Source organism: Corvus kubaryi, unplaced genomic scaffold (assembly GCF_017639235.1).
Source record: "Corvus kubaryi isolate FWS band 111438036 unplaced genomic scaffold, C.kubaryi_AGA036_p1.0 split3-73, whole genome shotgun sequence".
Classification (NCBI taxonomy): Eukaryota; Metazoa; Chordata; class Aves; order Passeriformes; family Corvidae; genus Corvus; species Corvus kubaryi.
Window position 1 is genome coordinate 45,257,139 of NW_024582091.1, and position 23,042 is coordinate 45,280,180.

Genomic DNA, 23,042 nt, shown 5'->3' on the forward strand with positions numbered 1-23,042 from the left:
GATGGCTCATATTATAATGAAGATTTCTGTTACTGCTGCAGAAAGTATGTCGTTTTAAAGCAATATTAGGTGTAAAATAAGGTAACATAGGGCAAAAGTCCCTTCTTTCCATGACATATAGGAGGAATGAGATGAATCTACTTTGGCATAATAAGGGGAGTAAAATTACATTCTTGATTAGAGTGAATGAAGGAAGGCCAGTGTGTAAGGGGGAAAAGAAGGAACTCGGGGAAGTTTTAAGGAAAGCAGAATTAAAGAAATGGCGTATAATTTAGGTGATGCATAAAATTAGAGGTCCAGCATTGACCCCTGTTAATTTGGAAGCTGAGTATGAGAGCTGAAATTTTACTTGGGTCCTGATGTGAGTACACTCTGCTACCTCCTTTTCTGTAAAAAGAAATGACCCATTATATGAACAGACCTACATGCCTGTTAGACTTCCATAATCACTACCCACATACAATCTGTTTTAACAAGTCTTACCTGGTCTAGGTCTGGAATAAAGAATTGATTTCACAAAAAGAATCCCGTATTATTTATTCTTTCTATTTGTAATAATACACTATGGTTGGTATACTAACTTGTTGCTAAACCTCTCTGCATATTGAACTCATTAAATGCAATACAGTAGTCAAGAATTGCAAAATTTTTTGCAGTTAATAGAATAACTTACATATTTAAATGGAATAGTGCCTGCAAAATAGCATAGACCTGAGTCTGTGAAATAAAATAAAAGTACCAAAGGCCACTGAATTGTTCCTTAGAATCCATTATATTACAGTACAAATAGCCTGAGCAGGAAGAGTGCATTTACTCTACCTTTTCAACTAAATTCAAAGGCTGTTGATGTTAAAATGTTGCTTTTTTGGCCAGTGTTGAAAAGCAGAGTACAAATGCATGTACTCATCAAACTGCATGAATAAAATCCAGCTTCACTTTTTTACTGCTAACGCATATTAATACATTTTTATCAAGAATACTAGCAATAAATAGGTAAAAAAAATGCTTCCATTACTTTAGCTGACATTTAGAACTGGAGCTTAGTCACAGATGGAGGAAGACCATTTAATTGTCTTCAGGTGAGCAGTTCAGTGTAGGGTATAAAGGGATTTCTCAGAAGCATGGTAAGTTCTTCTTACATTTAAAATAATTTGGAGAATGGGTTAAGGAATATGTTCTCCATTTTAATGAGTTTTGTGATATTTGCATTAGGTAAGAATTGCTTCATAATTACAGATTAGGACCATTTACTCCACATAGCTCTATGTATTTACTGCATTCTAATCTGTAATGCCATTTTGCATTTGTCCTAGCTCTTGCAATTTAGTTTTCTTGATGCTGAAAATGAAAAAGAAAAAAAAAACAAAAAAACCCAAAAAAAAACCCAACCAAAAAAACCCAAACAAACAAGATTATAATGACTTCAGTTATGTCTTTTCTTTCATCCAGAATTTAAAGATGTGTTTGAGAAGCATCTGAAAACATAATTCTCTCTCAAGTAGTAGAAATGCAGTTATTCTAATTTATTTTTCACCTTTACACAGTCTTTCTCTGAAAAGATGGAGAAGTAAGATTTTTAATGTAGAATTTTACACAGATGTGTAAAAATATTGTTAGATTTTCCTAGTATCTAATTTGGGAATAGTCCTACGTAACTACCTACATGGTTTATTTTTAGATTTTTTTTCAATGGAAATCCTCTCAATAGTGGCACTTGTGTTACATTAATGTGGGTTTCTGTACCAATGGATCCTTTGAATTTCACACGGAAATATTTACTGCATCTATTTTCTTCCTCTGAACTGTTTCCACTTTGCAAATCCTATATTCCACAGCAAGGAATATAAAAAGAAGCTTTTCTGGAGTAATGCACAAATATCAAATCACAGTTCTGAAAATTTTCCCATTGCAAGTAGTCTTATTTTCTTGCCTTAATGAAAATTTTTGTAGTTCTGTGCAACTCACCTGGCACAGCTCCGTATTTTAGGGAAGTAATTTTTGGTAGCCTTTCTATACAAAACAATGCTAACTAAGGATAGCCCCTTCATCTTCCAGATGACCAGAATTTTATTTCCCTACAGGAGCTCAGAACATGATAGTCAAGACATCAGAAATTATTGGCTGAATGATAGTTCATCCTAGAGTGAATTTTTTTTCCAGGCACAGTAAAGCTTATCTGAAATAACGCCTGTTAAGGCTTCTCCTGTGAGTAAGTCATCTGAAAACTTAATTCCTACCGACATTCAGAGAAGACAGATACATTCCTGAACATTAAGCAGCCTCGGTGTTTTATAAGCAACAAACTGACACAACTAAGTCAGCAGTTTCATCCTGACATGCTTAGCAGTGTACCAGGCATGATGCTTCACTGTTAACAAAATGGGATTGTTCTGTGGGGAAGATGAAAGAAAGTAGCAAGAATGGTTGAATCTGGCTATTTCACATGCAGAACATCACTTGCAGCTGTGGAATTCAGAGATTACCATTCACCTTGAGAAGAATAGCTAATTTGTTAGTTACTCTTGAAATTACAGCTTGACGTCATTGGAGTAAACTGAAAACCACAAAATTTATAGTTGATCTCTCCTCTCCTCTTGGTGAGAAATTGCTAAGAAATTGCCCATATTAGAAAGTGGTCACAGAAGGGTAATCTTCTCAAAGCTACCCAGTGCAGACATCACTGATGTGAGAGTGACAGTGTAATACAGTTAGTATACCTTCAAGAACCTAATTAAAGAATAAACTGAAAGTCTTTTAAACAACGTAGATGTTATTTTATACTATAAATTTTGCATCTCTGAGCAGAGATTATTATACAAATAATGTGTCATTTTATACAAAACATATTTTCTTGGAATTTCCTTGATAATATTGAGTGTCTGTGTACATTTGTTACCAGCTTCCTCATAACCCATGAATGTTTGGCTGGGCTTAATGAAAGCATACATTAGTGAGGTTCACATCTCTTCTGGGAATCACTTTCTCTGTGTATATTAAAACAGCTAATTGGTTTTGTGTTAGATATAATAAATGTAATTAAGAGAATGATGACTTAGGTGCAGACTAGTCCTTTTACATAGGTAGGTGCAGTGAAAGGAATAAGAATGTGGGCTTCTGTTATTACTCCTTTGAAAAAAAGAATAGTGAGAAATAAAATAAAAAATATATATGTATTATAAGTATTCTATATGATTTATTCATGTTTTATATCTTTATTGTAATTTTTATATAGCATGTTATTTAATGTAGAGCTCTACAGTTAGTTTATTTCAATCTTGGTATTACTTTTTACCAATGAAGACTTGTTCTATTTCCAGTATTCTGAAAGCATACACCAATTATTTTGTATATGTGTGAAAAACATATTTCACCATACTCGGGGGTGTTTTTCACTGTTTTCCAGGAAATCCTGATTTCTTAAATTTTTATTGGATTACAAGTAATTGTATGTTAGTTTGTTGCTTATAATTCTCTGTATGCCTGTCTGGTGTATTGAAGAGTGCTGATGCCAGTTTGTCGATTGTTACGGATTGTAGCTACTGACACCTTGAGACTTTGCGCTACCAATGTTTTTTTAGTTATTTGTGTGTGCAGCCATGGATATTAAGTGTTTCTTCCTGAACTTTGTCTTGCTCTAAGAACTGAGATTTTAAATTGAGTTTGAAAGCATGGTCTTTAGACTGAATTTTCAGTGAAGGAAAGTATTTTTTCTTTGTTTTTGAAGTAGTTCTGTAACAATGGTGCTATTTGTACTATTGATTTGTGTGGAAATAGTCAAGATGTCATGACGTAGGGAAGTGTACAAGGTACCTGCTAGTTTTAATTTAGAAGATAGATTCTACACAACAGTTCCTGGCTATTCTTTTTTTTAAAGGAAAACATTGTAGTACATCCCCTTGGCATGATTTTGGATTGTATTTTGTGGTTATATGCCCAAAAGAAAAAAAAAAAATAGAAGACATTTTTCGGAGTTGCATCTTAATTGCATGTAAATTAAAATTGTTTTTTCGAATCTGCTCAAATTTCATTGGTTAGTATTTGCAGTGCTCAGTCAGTACAGTCATATTAGTCTTCTTTCCAAGAATCAGGCTGTCATACCGAATAAAGAACACACCAGAGGAAAAGTTTGGCAGCTCAGTAGACATTTATTTCTACAATGTATGGGTATTAACATTTTCATTTCTTGGCCTTGAGGCAGAGTTCCATTTGCTGGAGTTACTCTTCATGAGAGTAAGCAGCCTTTTGCATTGCCTCATGTTCCTTCTTTGGATGGTGCAGCGGGTGGAGAGATGCTTTTTGAGAATGATTTTGTGAAGCCTTCCTGGATTCACTTATATTAAAATTCAGAGGTTCAAATATCTCTTGGTCACAAACTTGCTCTGTTTGTTGTCTACTTTTTAAAGCCACATATGAGAAACTCTTACCAACGCCAGTTTGATTATTTACTGTTTTTATTGCTTGCCTGATGTGCATTACAAAGTTTGTAACTGCATATATTATATATACATTAAAATATGGAGATGGATGTGGAAGTATTTTTATGTTTTGACAGCAGAGAATAGTTTGCCTGACCTGCTCCTATACCTCTTTGTAGTACATCAGGAAAGAGATTACAAAACTCAAGTCTTCCTCTCTATTTCCATACGGTTGTCCATCCGCTTTGGCATCCTTTGACGCCAACAGGCTTCTCCCAAAGCAGAGGGTACAGGAATGCAATTTCTAGTTTGTTACAGAGGCTGGATTGGAAGTCTGTAAATCTTCAGGTAATTCTGGAGGTGAATGGCCACATTTTCTTCACTGCAGCTGAAAGAAAAAAAGCTCAATAGTACCATCTGGAAGGAGATGCTCTGTTGAAGTAGTCAGCACAGTCTGAGCACATACACTTTAAAGGCAGACTGTATATTATTGTTTCTTCCTGCAGATCTCTTTATTGCCATTTTTGCCTTGTGTTTTATGCCTGTATGTATCCCTGCTTTTGTAGCCGAAGTTCGCTGAATAGTACTACCAAAGCAGTGCTGCCATTGTTGCTGTGATTATCACCAGTTAAAATTATTTTTACAAGCAGTTGAGTAAATTTTAATTTTGTTCTCAGGATAGGGTTGTGGGCAGGGAGGGAGCAGAGAGCAGTTTTGGAAGAGGCTGCATCAGTCAGGACCAGTAAAAACGCTGCTGGGAGGGTTGGAAGATGTTGATTGTAACTTGTAAATTCAGATTTGTAGAATCTTGTGGCTTATCTATGTCCTAATCTTACTCTTTGGTAGTAAGGAGACCACTGAATCAGTCTCAGTTTGTTACTTCTGGCACTAATTGTTCTTATCAGGTCTGCCTGTGCTTTTGAACAGTGGCTGTACACATCATCTGTGTGTTTGTTTGACTTTGGAGTATTACAGGTAGTGGCAGAATCCCATAGGGAGATATTTGGTAACTAGAGAAAATGCTTATGAAAATCTCAGCCATTGCAGCAGAGAATGGTTTAGCACATACCACTTCCATCTTGTGATTTCTGTTGTAGGTCTAAAAAGGGAGGCAGTGAGTATTTTGTCAAACTTTGTGAATATAGAAGGCTGTATCTTACCAACTGATTTGCCCTTTTTAGTTCTTCTGAAAAATTAATTTTTTGTGGTTTTTAAGGCTGGTTATAAATGTTTCACTTAAGACTTGAACCTGTGTCAATTTTTCTCTAATTTATAAGGTAATTGATAAATGCATTTATTGCTGGGAATTTGAAGCCTTGTTATTATTTTTCGGTAGAAGAGAATTTTTAGGTCCATTAGCATTATTATTGTACTGTATCTCAGAAGACTAAAAAGGCAATTTTAGCATCATTGAAATTTTAAAGTTCTTCCTCGTATTCTTTTTCAGGATGGTACCAGCAGTATAAGTCAATAATATTGATATTAAATCAGTACTATTTAGTAATGTTGAATTTTATTTCTTTTTTCTATTTAAGACAACATCTGGGGAAGATGTACGGGACTTCACAAAGGTGCTGAAGAATAAATTCCGGTCAAAGAAGTATTTTGCAAAGCATCCCCGACTTGGCTACTTACCTGTGCAAACAGTATTGGAGGGTGACAACCTGGAGACGTAAGCTTGATTTATAGAGCAATTGCTCCTGGAGTCACTGGCCTATTCTATCAGAAACAAAAAGCTGAAACTCAAAAGATAGCCAACAGCAGTTGCAGACACTTGTGCTATATTATTTTGTATTGTTTCACATTATTTGCAGATCTTCTCTATTATTTTTAAAGTAACATATTTTATGCTTAGATTTTCATCAGCATTTCATTATAAAGCCATGGACTTTACAACGTCCATGGTAATGGACAAAGCAGGTAATGTTGGCAGGGGCTGAACAGCTGTTTTAGAGAGAATGCTTTTGAGGAGACTGGGTTTTTGGAACTGCACTGCATATTTGATTATGTCAAAATTCCTGGAATTAGAAATCTCTGAGTTAATTAGGGTCCTACAGGCTTCAGAAATAATCATGGCCTAATCAGAGAGAGCACTCTCAGTGTCTCCACGGTATTATTTATGGCGCTGACAGAAATGCTCCACTTTATTTACTCGCTTGGCCGTTGTCAGCAAAAGACACTCTTACAAGAGCAAAATTAAGACGTGTTGACAGGGTGCTAGAATTAGTTTCATGGACTGACTGTCCCTCACATCCTGGAGTCTGTGGCACTACTGCACTGTCTGAACACAGTGCCACTTAGCAACAGCCCATGCGAGGCTTCAGCAAAGATGCTCTGCATTCACACAGCAGCTCAGTGCCAGTGCCCATGGTCTGAGGGCTTTCATGACTGGAGGGCTGTGGCTTTCATTTGCAATAAGTAAACAGAACATCCTCATTAGCAGTTTTAAGATACAGGAGGAAGTAATCTGAAAACTGCCTGATTGATAGCCTGGCTTCTAAGGAAGCAGTGCACATTCAAATGTTAAAATGTTACCCACCAGGCAGTCTTCAGCTGCCACCAACACAGGAAAGCAAAGCTGCTTTAATGTGACGAAAGTTTGCCAATGCTGCCGGAAACTGGAATGTCAAAACTGTAATCACAGGTCAGGATAAAATTCTGTTGGTCCAGTCGTGTGAAAAATATGCAGATAAATTGTCAGTACCATGCTGAGAAAACTCTTGGTATTGGCTCTCCGCCCTGCAGGTGGCAAACTCAGTAATACATTCCTTTTAAAAAAAATTAAAGAGAATAAAAAATCCTTTATAGTTATTCAAGTGTGAGAATGTAATACAATATGTATTTACCTCATTATTTTTATGTGTAAGGAAAATAAGCATTGATAACTGTGACTTTTGGTGGGGTTTTTTTATTGGTGGGGTTTTCGCACCCCACTTTTTTTCTAATACATTCTATTAGTTACTTTAAAATGAAAGTTCCAGTGCTTGAGCAGAATTTTAATGGCATTGATTATGGTTTATAAACTGCAGTTCAGTCAATAACACTGATTTGAGTTTTTCTTTAAATTGATTTTTATTTAACAAAATTAAGTATGTAAGCCAATCTTCTGTCTCTCCATGACATGTGGCAGTGTTGCTGTCTCTTTTCTACATCAGTTGTTACTGGTTCAGGGTGGATTGCTGTTTAAAACATTTTGTGTTTCTCCAGCTTTCTCTTGCTTTAATGGTACTAAATTTTTTGTTTCATAGTTTCATTCTTTCTCTCTCTCTCTTTTTTCTTTTTTTTGTCTTCCTTACAGTCCTATCACTCTCATCAGTATGTGGCCAGAGCAGTATGAGTGAGTATGCAGAACCCCTTTATCTGGAAAGCCTCATTTGCCAGTTGTTTTCTTTTAGCTCAGTTGCAGCTAATCTGATGTCCCTGAACTATAGGGCATGACTGACCCAAAGCAATAACTCCCTCAGGAATATTGTGCATGTATTTATTTGTCATCAGTCTAACTTGATTTAAAAATAATGTTGTCTGTATAATGAATTGCTTTGGACACCACTAATTTTTTTATTATTATTTTTAAACTAGTCCTTCCCAGTCTCCACAGCTGTTTCATGATGACACACACTCCAGGATAGAACAGTATGCTACTAGGTAAGGGAAACACAGTTTCTCACTAGTCCATTGCATTTTGTGGTTGATTCCTGCAGGTTTTAATACACACAGCTGATTGGAAATTATTTATTAAAAATATATAATTCTCTGTACTTAAAAGTAAGTTGAATGTTTTCAAATCATTAACTTCTGATTACGGTCATATTAAATGTAAAATACATGTGTTAAATCTATCATCTCTCATACAGAATGGAAACTGCTGCAAAATTGCATTATTTCTAAAATGTGCCATTATTGCTTTGTTTCTTCATTTTTAACCTTTGAAATAAGCTGAACTTGTTGCATATCCAGGTTTTCCCAGTAGGATGTTAGATCCACGGTTTTGTTTTCTTCTGTGATAGGCTGACACTCTGCATTACTATTGGCTTTTAGCAGGCCAGATTGTAACGATGGATGTTTTATGTTCTGGATTCTGTGGGATCACCCTAGTCCTGTCATGATAAAATGTCTGTTATGCCAAGTCCATCTCAATGTTCCTGTGTTTTGTTGAACTCTCTTCTGTGCATTCAGAGCTGGTAATCACAGCATCATTAAAGTTGGAAAAGACCTCTAAAATCATGAAGCCCAACAGTTAACTCAGCATGTCTGTGTTCACCACTAAACTATGTCCATATGCCACTCCCACATGCCTTTTGAACACTTCCAGGTGGTTCCAACTCTTCTTTGGACAATCTATTCCAATACCAGACCACCTTTTCACAGAAGAAACTTTTTGTAATATCTAACCTAAACCTCCCCTGATGCAACTTAAGGCCATTTCCTCTCATTCTGAGTTAAGGGCATGATGATGGTGAAACGTTAACCAGAGATACCCTCTCAAAAATAAGTACCATGGGAACTGACTAGGTTTTTCTTCAGGTGTTTTTATTGTTGTATCTGATCTCCACAACTAAAAATCAATGTTAACTTTTTCAGTCTTTTGAATAAAAATTCAGACTGGATGTTTAAGTTAACTGCAGTCTTATTTATGGGCACCTTAAAAATCTTCTGAGCAGTTTTTTAAATGCCTAGGATATGCTGCACGTGCTCTTTGCAGCAAGAGAATATAGGGCAGGAAATAATGCTGAAGGGCTAGCTGCAGTCAGCCAAATTTTTTGTCCTCAGCAGCAAATATTTTCATCCTTCATTAGTAGTATAGCACAATGACATACAAAGTCATTATAGAGCTTTTCAGTTATTTGAAACATGTCATTCGCATAAATCAACCAACATTTCTTTGAATCTATAACTTAGGCCATGCTGTAACAATTAAAACCCCTGAACCAGATACATTAAATTTCTCTAGGTGATGGAAGAATTTTCTGTCTACCTATGTCCTTTTTTCAGCCTGTGTTGCCACAATACTGTAGCTTTTTGTGTCCAGATGAAGCTCAAGCTCTGGACTCTCATTAAGGATCAGTGGATGTCCTAGGTGTAATAGCTGTTTTCCCTCTCCTCCCCCTCAGCTCTTATCAGTTCTGTTTGGGATTGGATTAGCTGAAGGTGGACTGTGTACCACTTGGTGATCATTCAGGATACAAACCTAAATCTGTACCTGCTATGTGCAGACATTGCTTAGCAAAATTGAAAACTTAATACTAATTGCTTCATAGGTAATCTAAAACTACTCAGGATTGTTTTTCTTCTAGGAATAAAATCTGAGAACAGAAGACATAATTCTGTGTCTTTCATATAATAAATCTTTTTTATTGTTCTGATCTTTTCAGCTAAGCATCTTTAAAGAAATATTATCAGGGCTTCCTTAATAAGACAGTGCCCAGCCGAAACAGTATATTAGGGCTTAAGGCCTTCACTGTCACTGATTGAAGAACATTCAACTCTCACTTTTCTGTTAACAAAATCCCCTGCCTGGAATTAGGTACCATCTCCTTGTTCTGTTGTGCTGTGTCACCTCTGAGATGCTTCTAATTTCCTTCCTCAGTTTTCAGTTTTTATCCTACTTTGAAGGCTCTTTGCAACTCTAGGGTCCCTTCCCTCTCACTTTGTGCTCTCTGATTAGGGCCATCTGCTGGTTCCACATATTATCCCAAGCAAATCCTCATTAATGATGGAGATCCTAAATGTGATGATAATGGTGGAATCTGCATTTGTGAGTTGGAATATCTGTTACTCACTAAGGGATTCAGGGCAGACCCTTCTCTCTGAAAAGTAATGGTGGTTGTACTACTTCCCTGTGTGACAAAGGGACTGTGAAGATTAATTTCTAAAACTATGTTTCATCAAAAGATTTAAAGATGCTCAGCTAAATAGCTTTATAAAGGTGACTTGTAAGCATGTTCCTCACTGTGAACTAGATTTGTTTGAGATGCCCCAGAGCAGAGATGATCTGAGTGTCTCTAGTCACTTTGGAGATTCTCTTCCTTTCAGGGGAGGTATTGGAGCACAATGTCCCACCCCAGACATGGTGGGATGAGACAATCAAGAAGACACCCAGTGTGTGCCTTCATTTATTCTTCTTCTACAACCCTCAGGAATAGTAACCAATATACAGAAGGGCAAACTTGCTCCATTCTAAAAGAAGTCACCAGGGTTCCCAGATCTTTAGGGCCTTACACACTCCATTCAAAAGGAAGTTTGAAGATGTCTATAGTAATGCATAATGCACTTGCAAAAATATATGTGAAATTAAGGTATCTTTATAGTAAAGGAAATAGCTGTATTTGGTGCAGTTGAATATATGTGTAGAGCATTGAGTGTTCCTAATTTTTTATGTATGTCTCTCATGTACATAAGGTGTATCTTTCCTGGAAACTTGAATAGATAGAAAATTTCTGCTTTGATTTTAAAGAACTGCATGACCTTGTATATACAGTCTAATAATCTAGACTTTTTAAATTAATTCCTTCCAAAATGAGGAACCGTAGGCAATGACTCCCTGTAATTATACTGCTTTTTGTGCTGTTTTCCAGGACTTGTCTGTCCACAGTGTGGTATTATTTGCCAAGCATAATTTCAGATGTTGCATGTGCTATATTTAAAAAAGATTCATCCTCTTTTGTTAGTCCAGCTTTAGAAAATTCAAAAAGAAAACCATCTGTGAAAACATCTCTTTAACTAATTTTGCCATGAGAGTTGTGGCGATGCTAATGATAATTATACTAGAGTTAGAAAATACACTTTTTTGTTGTTGTTTGGCAAGTAGAATTAATTAATCATAGCACAAGTTTCTCATAAAAGTCCTCTGGATTACAGGGTTTTGTCACAAAATCTAGGAGTTTATTCCTAATCATGTATACAAAGATTGCCATATCGGAGCTGTTTCTAAGTAGAATAAATTTTCACACTGCCTGTGTTTAAATTGTGCAGCATGTTGTTTGAAAGTCGTGGTCTTTCCCTGCCTTTCAGGCTTGCGCAGATGGAAAGGACCAATGGCTCCTTCCTCATGGACAGCAGCTCCACCACAGGAAGCGTGTAAGTAACTCATTAAGGCTGTCAGGAACTTTGGTTATAGATTCATGGTATAATCTTCATCAGTTCCAACACAGGACTTAGTCCCAGTGAAAGCAGCTAATAAGTGTGAGCCCAAGGATGCCTGCATAAGTTTAATTATTCCGAGCACCAATTGTAGAAACTGGTGATGTTCGCTTGACAACGTGTGGGAGCTCTACATTTGTCAGCCATTCTGCTTCAAAAGTCAGGATATTTCATGTGACTGGTAAAAGGCCACAGATCTGTACGTTCTACTTTTTATTTCTTTCCTGCTTTTATTGTAGTATAAAAGAAAATAAATCATTTTCTGGGCTTTTGCTAGACCCTAGACAACTTTCTTATTAAAATAAAATATCATCAGTACTTTGAAGATTCTTCAGAGCCAGAACAATGTTGCTACTTCTTGTTTATACTTCAGTTTTCTGGCTGCTGATCCATCTGTTTGTACCTGGAATTGTACTATGTAATAAACATAGTCCTACATTAATTCTACCAGTGCCAGTTTTTTTTGGTTTTTTTTTTTTTAAATTATGTGTCACTTTTATTGTAAAAACCTTAATTAAAATGCATTGGTAAACTTGGAAAGCATAGAACCCCTTGAACTGCTGATGAATAAAATACAGTTTTTTTGAATGTAAAACCAAATGTTTTAACCTCACTTTATCATCCCTTCAGTTAATTAAATCAGTGATATAGGACTCTGCCTCTTCCAAATTATTAACAAAAACCATCAGCATTTTTAAAGAGAAAAACCAAAATTGTTCTTGTTCAGCTTTAGCTAGAAAATGCTGTTGGTATCAGTAATACTTTCATTTACTGTTTTGAAATCTAATAATACAATTATTCTATCCATGAGTGTACTTAACATTTTGAGATTTAAAATACATTGCTTGAAAAAAGCACGTGACCCTCTTTAAATGTTGCCTCTTTCCTGATTAATTAACTCTATTTACATACCAAATAAAACTTTTATTCATGTGAACTGTTTTAATGTGTTTCTGTCATTGGCACACTCACCAGTGAGAAAAATGCAGCCAAAATATTCCCTTTTGATTCCCTTCCACAAAAAAAAAAAAAAAGAGCAAACACACTGTCATTTGGCAGTAAAGCTGGAAACTTGAAGGCAACTAAATGCTCATACACTTGAGTTGTGTGTTTTGAAATTAATGAGCCTACTCATATCCAAAGACCAAACAACCACCCATCCCAATGATAAAAGGTGGGTGTATGCTTAACTTTTTACTGGCAAATCACCTGTTGATTTTAAAGCAATTTCCCTGCATTCCTTTTCCTTAGAAAAAGAATTAACATGGAAAGCTTGTGTACCAACATGTGATATGTACCTCTGAATTTGGGTCTCAGTCAGGGGACTGTTACACAAATGAAATATGGACAAGAAAGTAACCTTGTACACAATGGCACCTTCTGTTTTATTTGCAGATTACAATGCATGCTTTCATTAAGGTGTAAGTACTGAAGTACTCAAAATTCTGAAGGCCTGTGGTTTGAAGTTTAAAGTATTGTGATAGAATCATTTAGGTTGGAAAAGACCTTTAAGATCATGAATCCAACCATAAAGCATACATTTGCCAGGTCGACCACTAAACCATGTTCCCAAGTGCCATATCTACCTCCCTCAAATATGTCCAGTGATGTTGACTCAACCACTGCCCTGGGCTACCTGTTCCAATGCTTGACAGCCCTTTTAGATGAAGAGGTTTTTCCAGAGAACTATCCAGTTTGTATCCCAGTTTGGATCAGAAGTTGCTGAAACATTGGGAATTTAGGATTATAGCTCAAATCTATTTTTATTTTTTAAATGCCATTTAACATAGAAATGGGGATAGTGTAGTCATTCTTATTTGGATGGAATTCAAAGGAGCAATTTGAAATGTGAATGCATGTTTTTTCAGTTCAGATATAAACCTCTGAGCCAAACTTCTTTTTCTTTTTATAGTGTTATTGGAAACATTCAGGAAACAATTACTAGTTTGGAAATCAAATTCGTTGCTTCTCATAATTGGATTTATCTTTCATGATCTCATTTTTATTGGTCCTGAAGAGTCCTTCAGTTTACTGTGAATATAGAACAGAGGCAGTATTGCACTTGATTTTGAAAGTTACTGCTTTGGTCTTGTCAGGTTCACCAGCTCAGCAACGATACTTTTAACATGCTTCATGTTTCAGAGATTATATGTAAGAAGTCATCTACATTTGAAGAAGAGAACTTCTGCTCTTAGCTAAAAATAATTAGTTTATTTTCAGGAATGCTTTGCAATATGCCATTTGATTAAGAAAGCACTCATCAAAGATAATTCTTGGGTTTTAACTAACCTGTTTTCTTGAATGTCGTTGTGAATTCTGTCTCTCTGACTAAGCTTTTCTAACTCCCTCCCCTTTCCTAAAGATATGTGAATTCCATTAAAAAAATACATTTTCCTTAATCAAAAAAATAGTTGTAGATAGCAAAAATAGGCACAGTCTCTACTGTAGTATGTCCAGCTTCTTTAAAACATTCTAATGCTCTCATGCATGAATTTTCTGGTACAAATACATTGAATAGAAATGTTTTCCCTTCATGTCATCTTCTCTTTACATTAGAAAGTTCTAAATGTGTAGGCTAGAATGTTGTGATGGATTTTATTTGGCTTTAATTCATGCAAAAACATCTCTCTCTTTAAAGCAGACTTACCTAATCACAAATGAAGATGAGCATAAGGAAAAAATTAGGTCTTTACAGCAAAGAATGATAAATAGTGTTCCTGACAGAAAGCTATACCTCACAATTTGATAGATCATGGTGTAGTAGAATGAAAATAAAAATTGTTAGGGAAATAGGACAAGAGCGTAACTGTCCTATTCCTGTAGTGTAGGAGCTGTCCTATCCAGCCCATGCTGAAGTTAATTGCACTGGGCATAACAGACATACTTTCAGAATAAATGCATGTGCTTAGTAGCTGTTTTCTGGTTAGTGCCTTTACTACCAGTTATCTTCATGTCTGCAGCATTGTTGATGCTATTTCACACTCATCTTAAGGCAGAGTTGGAACATATCTGAAATTTTATTTGTTAGGGAACTCTGCACTCAGGTCCAGAAGTAGGAACAGGTTCAGAAGTGAAGGCCATTGATACTTTTACCTGGCACTGCTACTTAATGTGATGTAAGTAAAACTGGAGCCCCAGTGTGTAGTAACTGAATACTGTGACATGATGTAAGTGGTGAAAAGGTATCTTGTCACAGTGAGAAATTTGTTTCATGTGATGGTAAGATTAGGAGAAGAACAAGTAAATCAGACGAAGTATTTTTGAGTACCTTTTTCATCCTTGTTCTAGTATGTCTCGTAGCATCATCTGGTCAAGGTACACTTTATTTGGATTAGAACTCATGATGCTTAATATGAGAGCTACAGCAAAAAATTAATATTGTCAATGAAGTAAGTTCACAAGTAGCCACATCTTCCTTACATCCAATTTAGCAATCAGTTTTCTTAATCAGATAAAATAAAGCACTGGTGAAAAGTGATGGTTAGGAAATCGGAATTTTTTTTTCTACAGCATAGTCCAATAAAAGGGAGGTTATATGCAGCTTTATTTGCCTCTTGCTTCCTCGATGCACAATGCATGTTTTGGAATAGACATGTTGAAAATATATGTCCAGAAAGTGAATAGGATACTTCAAAGGCTGTTTTCCCTGGGCTTCTTTGTTGGGGTGTTCTTTTCCTCTGAGATGTACTTCTTTCAAGTCTGACCTTCTGGGATATCTTGTTTGCTGCTTTTTACTATGGTGAAATGCAGAATAGGAGCTACAGCCTCTGCTGTTGAAGGACTTTGTGTACTTCTAGTTGTTTTGTCAAAGCACACAGGGTATTCAATAAAATAACCACCACGAAAGAGTGAGCAATTAATTTTTACGTGATGCTTTTATTTTGATTGCTGATTGCTATCTCCCACCACTTCTACAGAACAATGTCCTAGGTTCTCAAAACAAAAGTATTTGCCCGGCATAGAACAATGACCTTATGTTGTAGGTCATTTGAAGATCTGTCCTGAGACTCCTGTGCTACTAATGAATCTGTCCTAATTACAGTCATGAGGTTTGTTGGTGCAGGTTCAAGGCTGTGTTTTTTCCAACTAGTAATTTTGCAAGACAGACCAAAGGTAGAACACATGGTAAAAATACACTTTTGCTTCAGAAGACTTCCTTTATCAAGTGCCTGTGAAAAAGCGTGCTGTCAGTTGCAACGTGTGATGCCTGAAAAAAGAGCAATCAATATTTGCAGCCTCTCCAGCAGGCTTTCTGAGACTCTGAACCAGTGGGAGAGGAGGGAAATGAAGTTTTTTCTAGACTGAATAACCGTGAGACCAAAATATAAAATTATCTGTATTGTAACTGTGTTGATCTCATCTACTGGATCACAATACAGTCAAAAGTATATAAGCATTCACCATGTAAACTCTTTTTAAAAAAAAAGTATTTATAAGTTTCATTAAAAAATTAGGTTACACCCAATGCAAAATCTTGACAGAATCTCAGATTTAACGCAGTCAAATAAATATAATATATCCATCTTTACAGAGCCCTGTTTTTACAAAGATCCATTTTAGGTGACCTAAATTTTGTTTATAAACTAATTCACAATTTTAAATCGTAGACAGCAGCTTTTTGATGCCTAATTAAAATAACCAGACTAAACTAGATCAAGTAAATGTTTCCTGACATCATCATCACCCTTGCACAAAAGAAGGCTGTATGTGTAGTCACACACTATCACTTAAATTCACACGTAAATGGTGTTTTGAAGCCTGGATGATAAAGCTGTGTTCTCTCACCTGCCTGCTTTAACATTGTTTTTGTGTTGGCCGAAGGTGTGACATTGAATTGCCAGCACTCTTGGCTTGCTGTGGCCATTTCAGTCACAGGATACTCTGCACGTTTTGCAGGGCTGTGCCCCGCAGTTTGAAGCCCCCGGAGGGGTTACCTCACTTTGGCAAAAATTTCGCTATAAGGAGTGGGGTATTTTTGTCAGGATGACTAAAGGGTAGAGAAGTACAGTGAGGTTTTAATTATCGCACTGGGACCTGATCCAAACTCCATTAACTGCACAAGCCTTTGTTTTAGTTTTAAGTAGACATGAAGTATTAATGAAAAATAACAGTGATTATGAGTTTCCCTGAGATCACTCAAGTAGTGAAGAAGATAAAGCAGTTAAAGGCTTTTTCTTGTTCTGTAGATAAGAGTGGTGGGGGAAGGGAACACTGTTCTGTTTCTTTCTGTTTCTTTTTCAGCTAACACTGTTGGATATCACTATTTTTTTAAGGACTTAAATGCACATGCAACCCCAATTATATTTAAACTCTATGTATATGTATTTAATGAAAAATTCATTAAATTTTTATTCATTTGGACAGAACTGTCACAGGCTTTTTTTGTTTGTTTGTTTGGATTTTTTTGGCAGGCATAGTGTTACTTGATGTACATTTCTTTGATTGTAAGAGTCTAAATTTTCAAGTCTCGATGACAGGTTGGAAAATTGAGGGCCACATGATAGCTTTGGGTAGATAGTGAATAGTTATCCTTGGAAAGAAATAATTTGGTGTTGTTCTAGCATAAGATTAGTCTTCAGTACAAATTTTGTCTTAAGCAGTACTACAAAGAACAAAAGCATTTTGCTAAATGATAGAAGTACTTTTCCAAGAGACAGACACCAGGAATCAGGATTTATTAAATCTTCGGCTGTTTTGTCTTGCTTCTAATATTGATGATGCTTTTAAATTGATATTGATATAGTGAGCTAACAAAAAAATCTTGGTTCAACAGGATAAAATAAGGTTTTTCATTACACAAACAGTATTTATGCAACTCTCATCTATTCCTATCACATGCATTTTCTCCTTTTGTCCCAAGAGTTTGAACTTATTTCTGAGGACCCCCCTGATCCATATGCATGGCCTGTAAGACACCTAAGATGTTTTATTTGTACATGCATTTATTTATAGACTATTTTTCAGCACAGAAATAATTGCTGTTTCTTCCAGGGTATACTTTTCTAAATAACTGGTTTTACTATTCATTCAAATGAGACTGTATTTGGAAATTCTGTGGTGAAAGATGTTAAATTGACTGACAAGAAATTTTAAAAAGCCTCTTGAAAAGCTCCATTACACTTTTATTTGGAAAAGAAATACTTTGCATAAAATGAACTTCTGATTCTTTGCATGTGCTTTCAAAGGCAGTCCGTAAGGATACTTTTCTTTCCATAACTGGTTGATAGCAGCATTCACAGCTGCTACTTTCCAACAATAGGAGGAAAAAAGTTAGCACATGAAATAGTTTTAATGTGAAAAAGTGTCTTTTCTAAATGATACTTGAGTATGTGCATGCATATTGCCTATGTGTTTGTCACTCTGCTCTGACCATGCTTTAACTGTAGGAGATCTTTAGGGTAAAGTTTGTAGGGGCAATACTTCATGGTATCATAAGGTATGCAGTCTCTGGTTTGTAGTCAAGTAAAGGAGATAATTTAAAGAGGATTTTCTTCAACATTTATACTGCTGCAGCAATTTCTCTCTTAAAAAAATGAATAGTATATGTTTTTCTGTTGATTCATCTTTCTTGAGTAAGCAAGCAAGCAAACTGGTTTTAGGATGTGGTATCTTTCACTTTCTATCCATCTGACTTTATTTATGGAGAAAAGTCAGCAACTTGGAAAGTAAGGCACATCTCTACAAAACCAAATTCACTTTGGTATTAAAGCATAATTGAAAGTGTCAGGACTTCTCTATCTCCTTACCAGAAGGCAATTTCATGTGAGTCAGGAGGAGGACAGTGTTATAGTTTATTTCTATCCCTGAACCTTTAAGAAGGAAATCTGCTACCAATGCAGAATTTCAAAGTATTGTTTGTTTGTATCAAAATAAGGGGCGAAAAATGGAACGTTTTCCTCTAATTTTAATGGGTAAATTGAGCAAACCAAAATTACCTCCTAAAGATTTTTAAAATGTCACATATTGTTAAAAAAGTGGATCTAGCAGATGCTTGTTTGTTTATTTCTTTTTAAGGCATTTCAAATCAGTCATCTTTGGTTTATATTATCTCCGATTCTTGTTTTCACTGTTTCTTTTCAAGCCACTAGCAGCATTGGTTCTTTCTGCATAGATTAAACTGATCCCTTACTACAGATAAATCTTTCTTTTCCTATGTGTTGTATGTTCATATGGTTTCCTTCCAGTATGTTTTTTAGGCTTAATTCCTTCTCGCTTGGTCCTTTTCCATAAACAAACAAAATCCCCCAGCTTGATAGAGATGTTTGCTCACATAATAAATGTTTTACTGCTCTGTCTTTATCTGTGTTGTTTTATTGTTTCAGAGAGGATGAGCATGCCCTTATCCAGCAGTATTGTCAGACGCTGGGAGGAGAGTCGCCTGTGAGTCAGCCACAGAGCCCTGCTCAGATACTCAAGTCAGTGGAGAAGGAAGAGCGGGGAGAGTTGGAGCGTATCATTGCTGACCTTGAGGAAGAGCAAAGGTCTCATAATCATCCTACTGGTGTCCGAATTGTCATTTTGGTGTTGTTGTTTGAGCCATGCATGTACAATGTTGAAGATGAGAAAGACCTAGAAATCGTGACTTTAGCAAAAGGAAAACCCCAACAATCCACAATCAAGGCATATGTTGTGCATAGCCTGGCTGTTAGATAGAAGAGGGAGTGTCTGTGAAGAAATAAACTAGTTCCACTTCACTGCCTGTTTGTTAATCCCCCATAAAACAAGTCAAGGCCTTGTCTTTGTATGAGCTTTGTATGTCTTGTTAGTTGGAGGTGCTAACGTCTTTTGATCTAAGAAGTCTTTTATTTTCATTTACTTGATGAAGTCATCATTCTCCTCCACTTTTCAATATCCCAGGAGTCTGCAGATAGAGTACGAGCAACTAAAGGAGCAACATCTTCGGAGAGGAATAAACCCTCTTGCATCACCTCCTGACTCCATTGTGTCACCTCAGCATGCTTCTGAAGATGCCGAGCTCATTGCTGAAGCTAAACTCCTAAGGCAACATAAAGGTCGTCTGGAAGCAAGGATGCAAATATTGGAAGATCACAATAAACAATTGGAGTCTCAGCTTCACCGGCTACGGCAGCTACTCGAACAGGTACCTGTACACTTGTTTCTGCATGATGGATTTCTTGGTGGAGCAAAGGCATTGAAGATATTTTCACCATACTCTCTTGGTCTGTTGCAATCAATAATTTCTAATGAGATATTATTTCTTACCCTCCAGTATAGGCCATGGTTAAAGTCAAATGAGCAGAAAATGAGTACAAGTGCTGGAGTGATCATGGGAACCTACGAAGCATTGGGAATAACACAAACAAGAGCAATAGGTTTTCATTAATTAAAAAACACCAGAAGAAAATATATACCCTACTCCAAGTAATGATGCCAGCCACATCCCATGTTTGACTTCAGTTTTCCCAGACACTTTCCTTAAATAATGTTTATTTGTTGTCACAGTTAGTCACTCAAGCTTCTCTTAGCATGCCAGAGACAGATGGCCAAAGATATGTCTGAAATACAAAGGAGCAATTAATTACATTAAAAATCCAGTTCCTCTTGAGTAGCATATTTAGACCAATAAGCTACAGCAGTGGTCCTGCACACAAGGAATGCTGGAGGTAAGAGCCTTTTATCAAGTGCTGGTAGCTGGAGATCATAGGGTTTCCTTGTTGGTGGAAGGAACACTGATTGCTTTGGAAGTCAGCACGTGCACACCCGGGTTATAGAAATAACAGCAGCAACATATACCAGGTGTTGTTGGAGATGGTAGTTTGTACTATATCGTGTGTGGAAGCTTGAGTAATGAAGATAAATTTGTGTGAATGTTTTCTTCTAACTAATCATTACATTTGGGACAGAGTATAATAAGGCAAGTATTTCCTGCCTTCCATCAGTCAGATAACTGGCTGTATGTAGTAGAGGATTTAACTAAGCCAAGAAACAGACTACATAAACCAGGTATCAAAATGGCCTAGGTTCCTGCTGTAGATGACACACTCATTATAGGGATTAAGGTGTTTGCTGTTTGTTTCACTGGCTGACTTTGTTATTTTTACTAGGTAATTTTGGGTGAATAGGATTAAGATGCATCTGTTCCAATGACTTCCCTACCCCTCTAGCAGAGTAAATTTTGTTGTTGCTACTGTTATTCTAGCATCTTTAATCAGTATTTGAGTAGATGAAATATTTCACAGGGAAGATAGCAACTGGTGCACTGTTAAAAATAATTTATAAAGTAAGGATCTTGGGATATGTGGCCAATACTTGGTCTTTCAGAAAAGGGTTTAAAATATGCAAAGAAACATGTTGAATAGAAACACAGAAGTTCTGCCAAATCCATGGTCACTTCCAGCTTAGTGCTTGGAGCAGAAACTTGTTCACTCCTTAAAACTTTTTTTTTTTTCCCCTAATGTAGCTGAGGATGATCTTACAATTTTGTAATCTTTTTGGAATCCTTATACCATTCTTAGTAACACCTTTAGGGTATACATTTTTGTTGTGATAAAGTGGGTGGGAGAAGGGACAGTAATTCTTCCCTATCATTTCTGCCTTTGGAATTTTCTAGGCATTGTGCAGCTTTTGGGTTCAGATAGGGTAAAGTAGAATAGAGGTGACCTTTTTCAATATTTCTGACTGTTTACCTCATTTACTGTGTACTATTGCTCTTCTGCTTTCTGTCTGAATTGTCCTGTCTCTGTGGGAGTCATGCCATGCTTCTGATTGTTCCAAGTATTATTTCCTAAGGTCTTTGTTTCTCCTCTGTCATTTAATAAAGTGGCTGGTACAAAGTCAAGTATATGAGAAGGTCTGCATTATTTCTTTTATAACATACCTGTGGCTTTTCACTATTGCTTTCTATACATATCATTACTTAATTTACCAGATGTTTGGCAAGCTATTTCCAGAATGTTGCAGCTACTCCCCTGATGGGGATTCAGAAATTATAAATAATTTAAATTTTTTGTAATGTTCTTTGAAATTTATTTTGACATTAATAGAATCATGAAGCAGCACTGCTTTCTGTTACTGCCCCCTTTCTGAAAAAATGACCACTCTTCAGCATGTTTGTTGTTTTGTCAGCTTGGCCACTACCTTTTATGAAAGCCTTTATCTCTCTCACTGCTTGAGGAAGGACTTTACTGGAAGCCTATTTATATTTATTTGTTTCTTTTGCTTTTACTGGCTGTCCCAGTTATTTTTAGTGGATAAAAGGAATACCTTTTCTTATTAATGCTCATAAATCCCAATCTCAAAATATATAACAACAGTGTAATTACTAGCATTAAAGGATACAACTGTCTTACAGCAATATCTTTGCCACAGATGGCGTTTTATGCCATCTCTGTCTCTTCTATCAACAGCAAGTCTCCCCATTCCTCTTCTCCACTAGCCTCCTGACTGTTGTTTTATACTACTGAGTATAAAATACTGGATTTTTTTTCTGCAAAAGATTGGAGTGAGTCTGTCTATACACAGATGTTGGGGAAGAGAGTTAATGAAACAAAGTTTCATGTAGTAACTGTTTGATCTAGATGAGAGCATTCTAGGACATTATTCAGAGAGAACCTTTAGCAGAAATATGCATGCATCCTCACTGCACATTTGTCTACTTCAGGTCACAGCTCTGAGGTTACCATACTATTTTATTTTAGCAAGCCCAAAGGATTGGTAGCTGTCACAGTATGTTGTCATTTTTGTCTGCCTGATTGAGTAGGGTGCCAAAGAGGAAGGTGAAATAGAACTGGCATGTGACAGCTTTGATACTAATATGTTAATCAGACAGAGAAAAAACAAATAATTCATTTTCATTTTTCTTTTTTCAGCCTTTATAGATACTGAATTTGCAAAGTTGAAGTGAGGTCTATTATGAAGGGCATTTAAAGTCTGTTTGTATTTTTCTGTTTTTTTCTGAGTTACTCAATAGAGGTTTCATATAGAATTTGATACTGAAGTACGTGGGAGCTAAATCATCTGTCAACAGCTGTATAATCAGACTGAGAGAGTAAATAGGGGCTGCAACTCCCTCTCCAGCTGAAAGCAGAGGAGCTTTATCAGAAGAGCAAGGAGAGTTTGTTTCTTTTGTAGCTGGGAGAAAAAGTCTGGAGCAAGAAGAAACTTCTGTAATGAATGTGGTAATAAAATTAGCGTTGTTGAGGTTTCCTGTGATTTTAGATTGGGGACACTGAGGTATAGTTCAGTTTTTACAAAAAGTAGAAGTCAAAGAAAGAGCAGGTATGTCTTAGCTATCTGTTAAGCCACAGAGCACTTCAGGCTCTTCTTTGAGAAAGACATCACCAGGAGGCACAGCGAAATAAGGCACTGTAGAGTAAAACTGGTTGAAATAAATATCTCCTTTGAAATGCTTTAAAAAGTGCCATAATACAGAAAAAACGCTCCAGTTTCAGAGTTTTCTGGAGAAGAACCTATCTGTCCCTGTTGCTGCCTGTTTTGAGCTTCCCCTCCCCCCTCCCAAAGACATGT

General features: G+C 36.3%; 1 protein-coding gene across 8 annotated transcripts in view; it reads left to right on the plus strand.

Moving 5' to 3' along the window:
• UTRN (utrophin) overlaps nt 1-23,042 on the plus strand; it is a 357,859-nt gene that overhangs the window by 324,433 nt on the left and 10,384 nt on the right. For 6 of the 8 annotated variants that reach the window (XM_042017303.1, XM_042017301.1, XM_042017306.1 and 3 more), the window contains 6 exons: nt 5,951-6,087; nt 7,714-7,752; nt 7,995-8,060; nt 11,427-11,492; nt 18,878-19,036; nt 19,413-19,656. In XM_042017303.1, the coding sequence (XP_041873237.1) occupies nt 5,951-6,087; nt 7,714-7,752; nt 7,995-8,060; nt 11,427-11,492; nt 18,878-19,036; nt 19,413-19,656 (711 nt within the window). The remainder of the gene's footprint in view (nt 1-5,950; nt 6,088-7,713; nt 7,753-7,994; nt 8,061-11,426; nt 11,493-18,877; nt 19,037-19,412; nt 19,657-23,042) is intronic. The other 2 variants (XM_042017304.1, XM_042017309.1) reach the window with 1 other exon arrangement.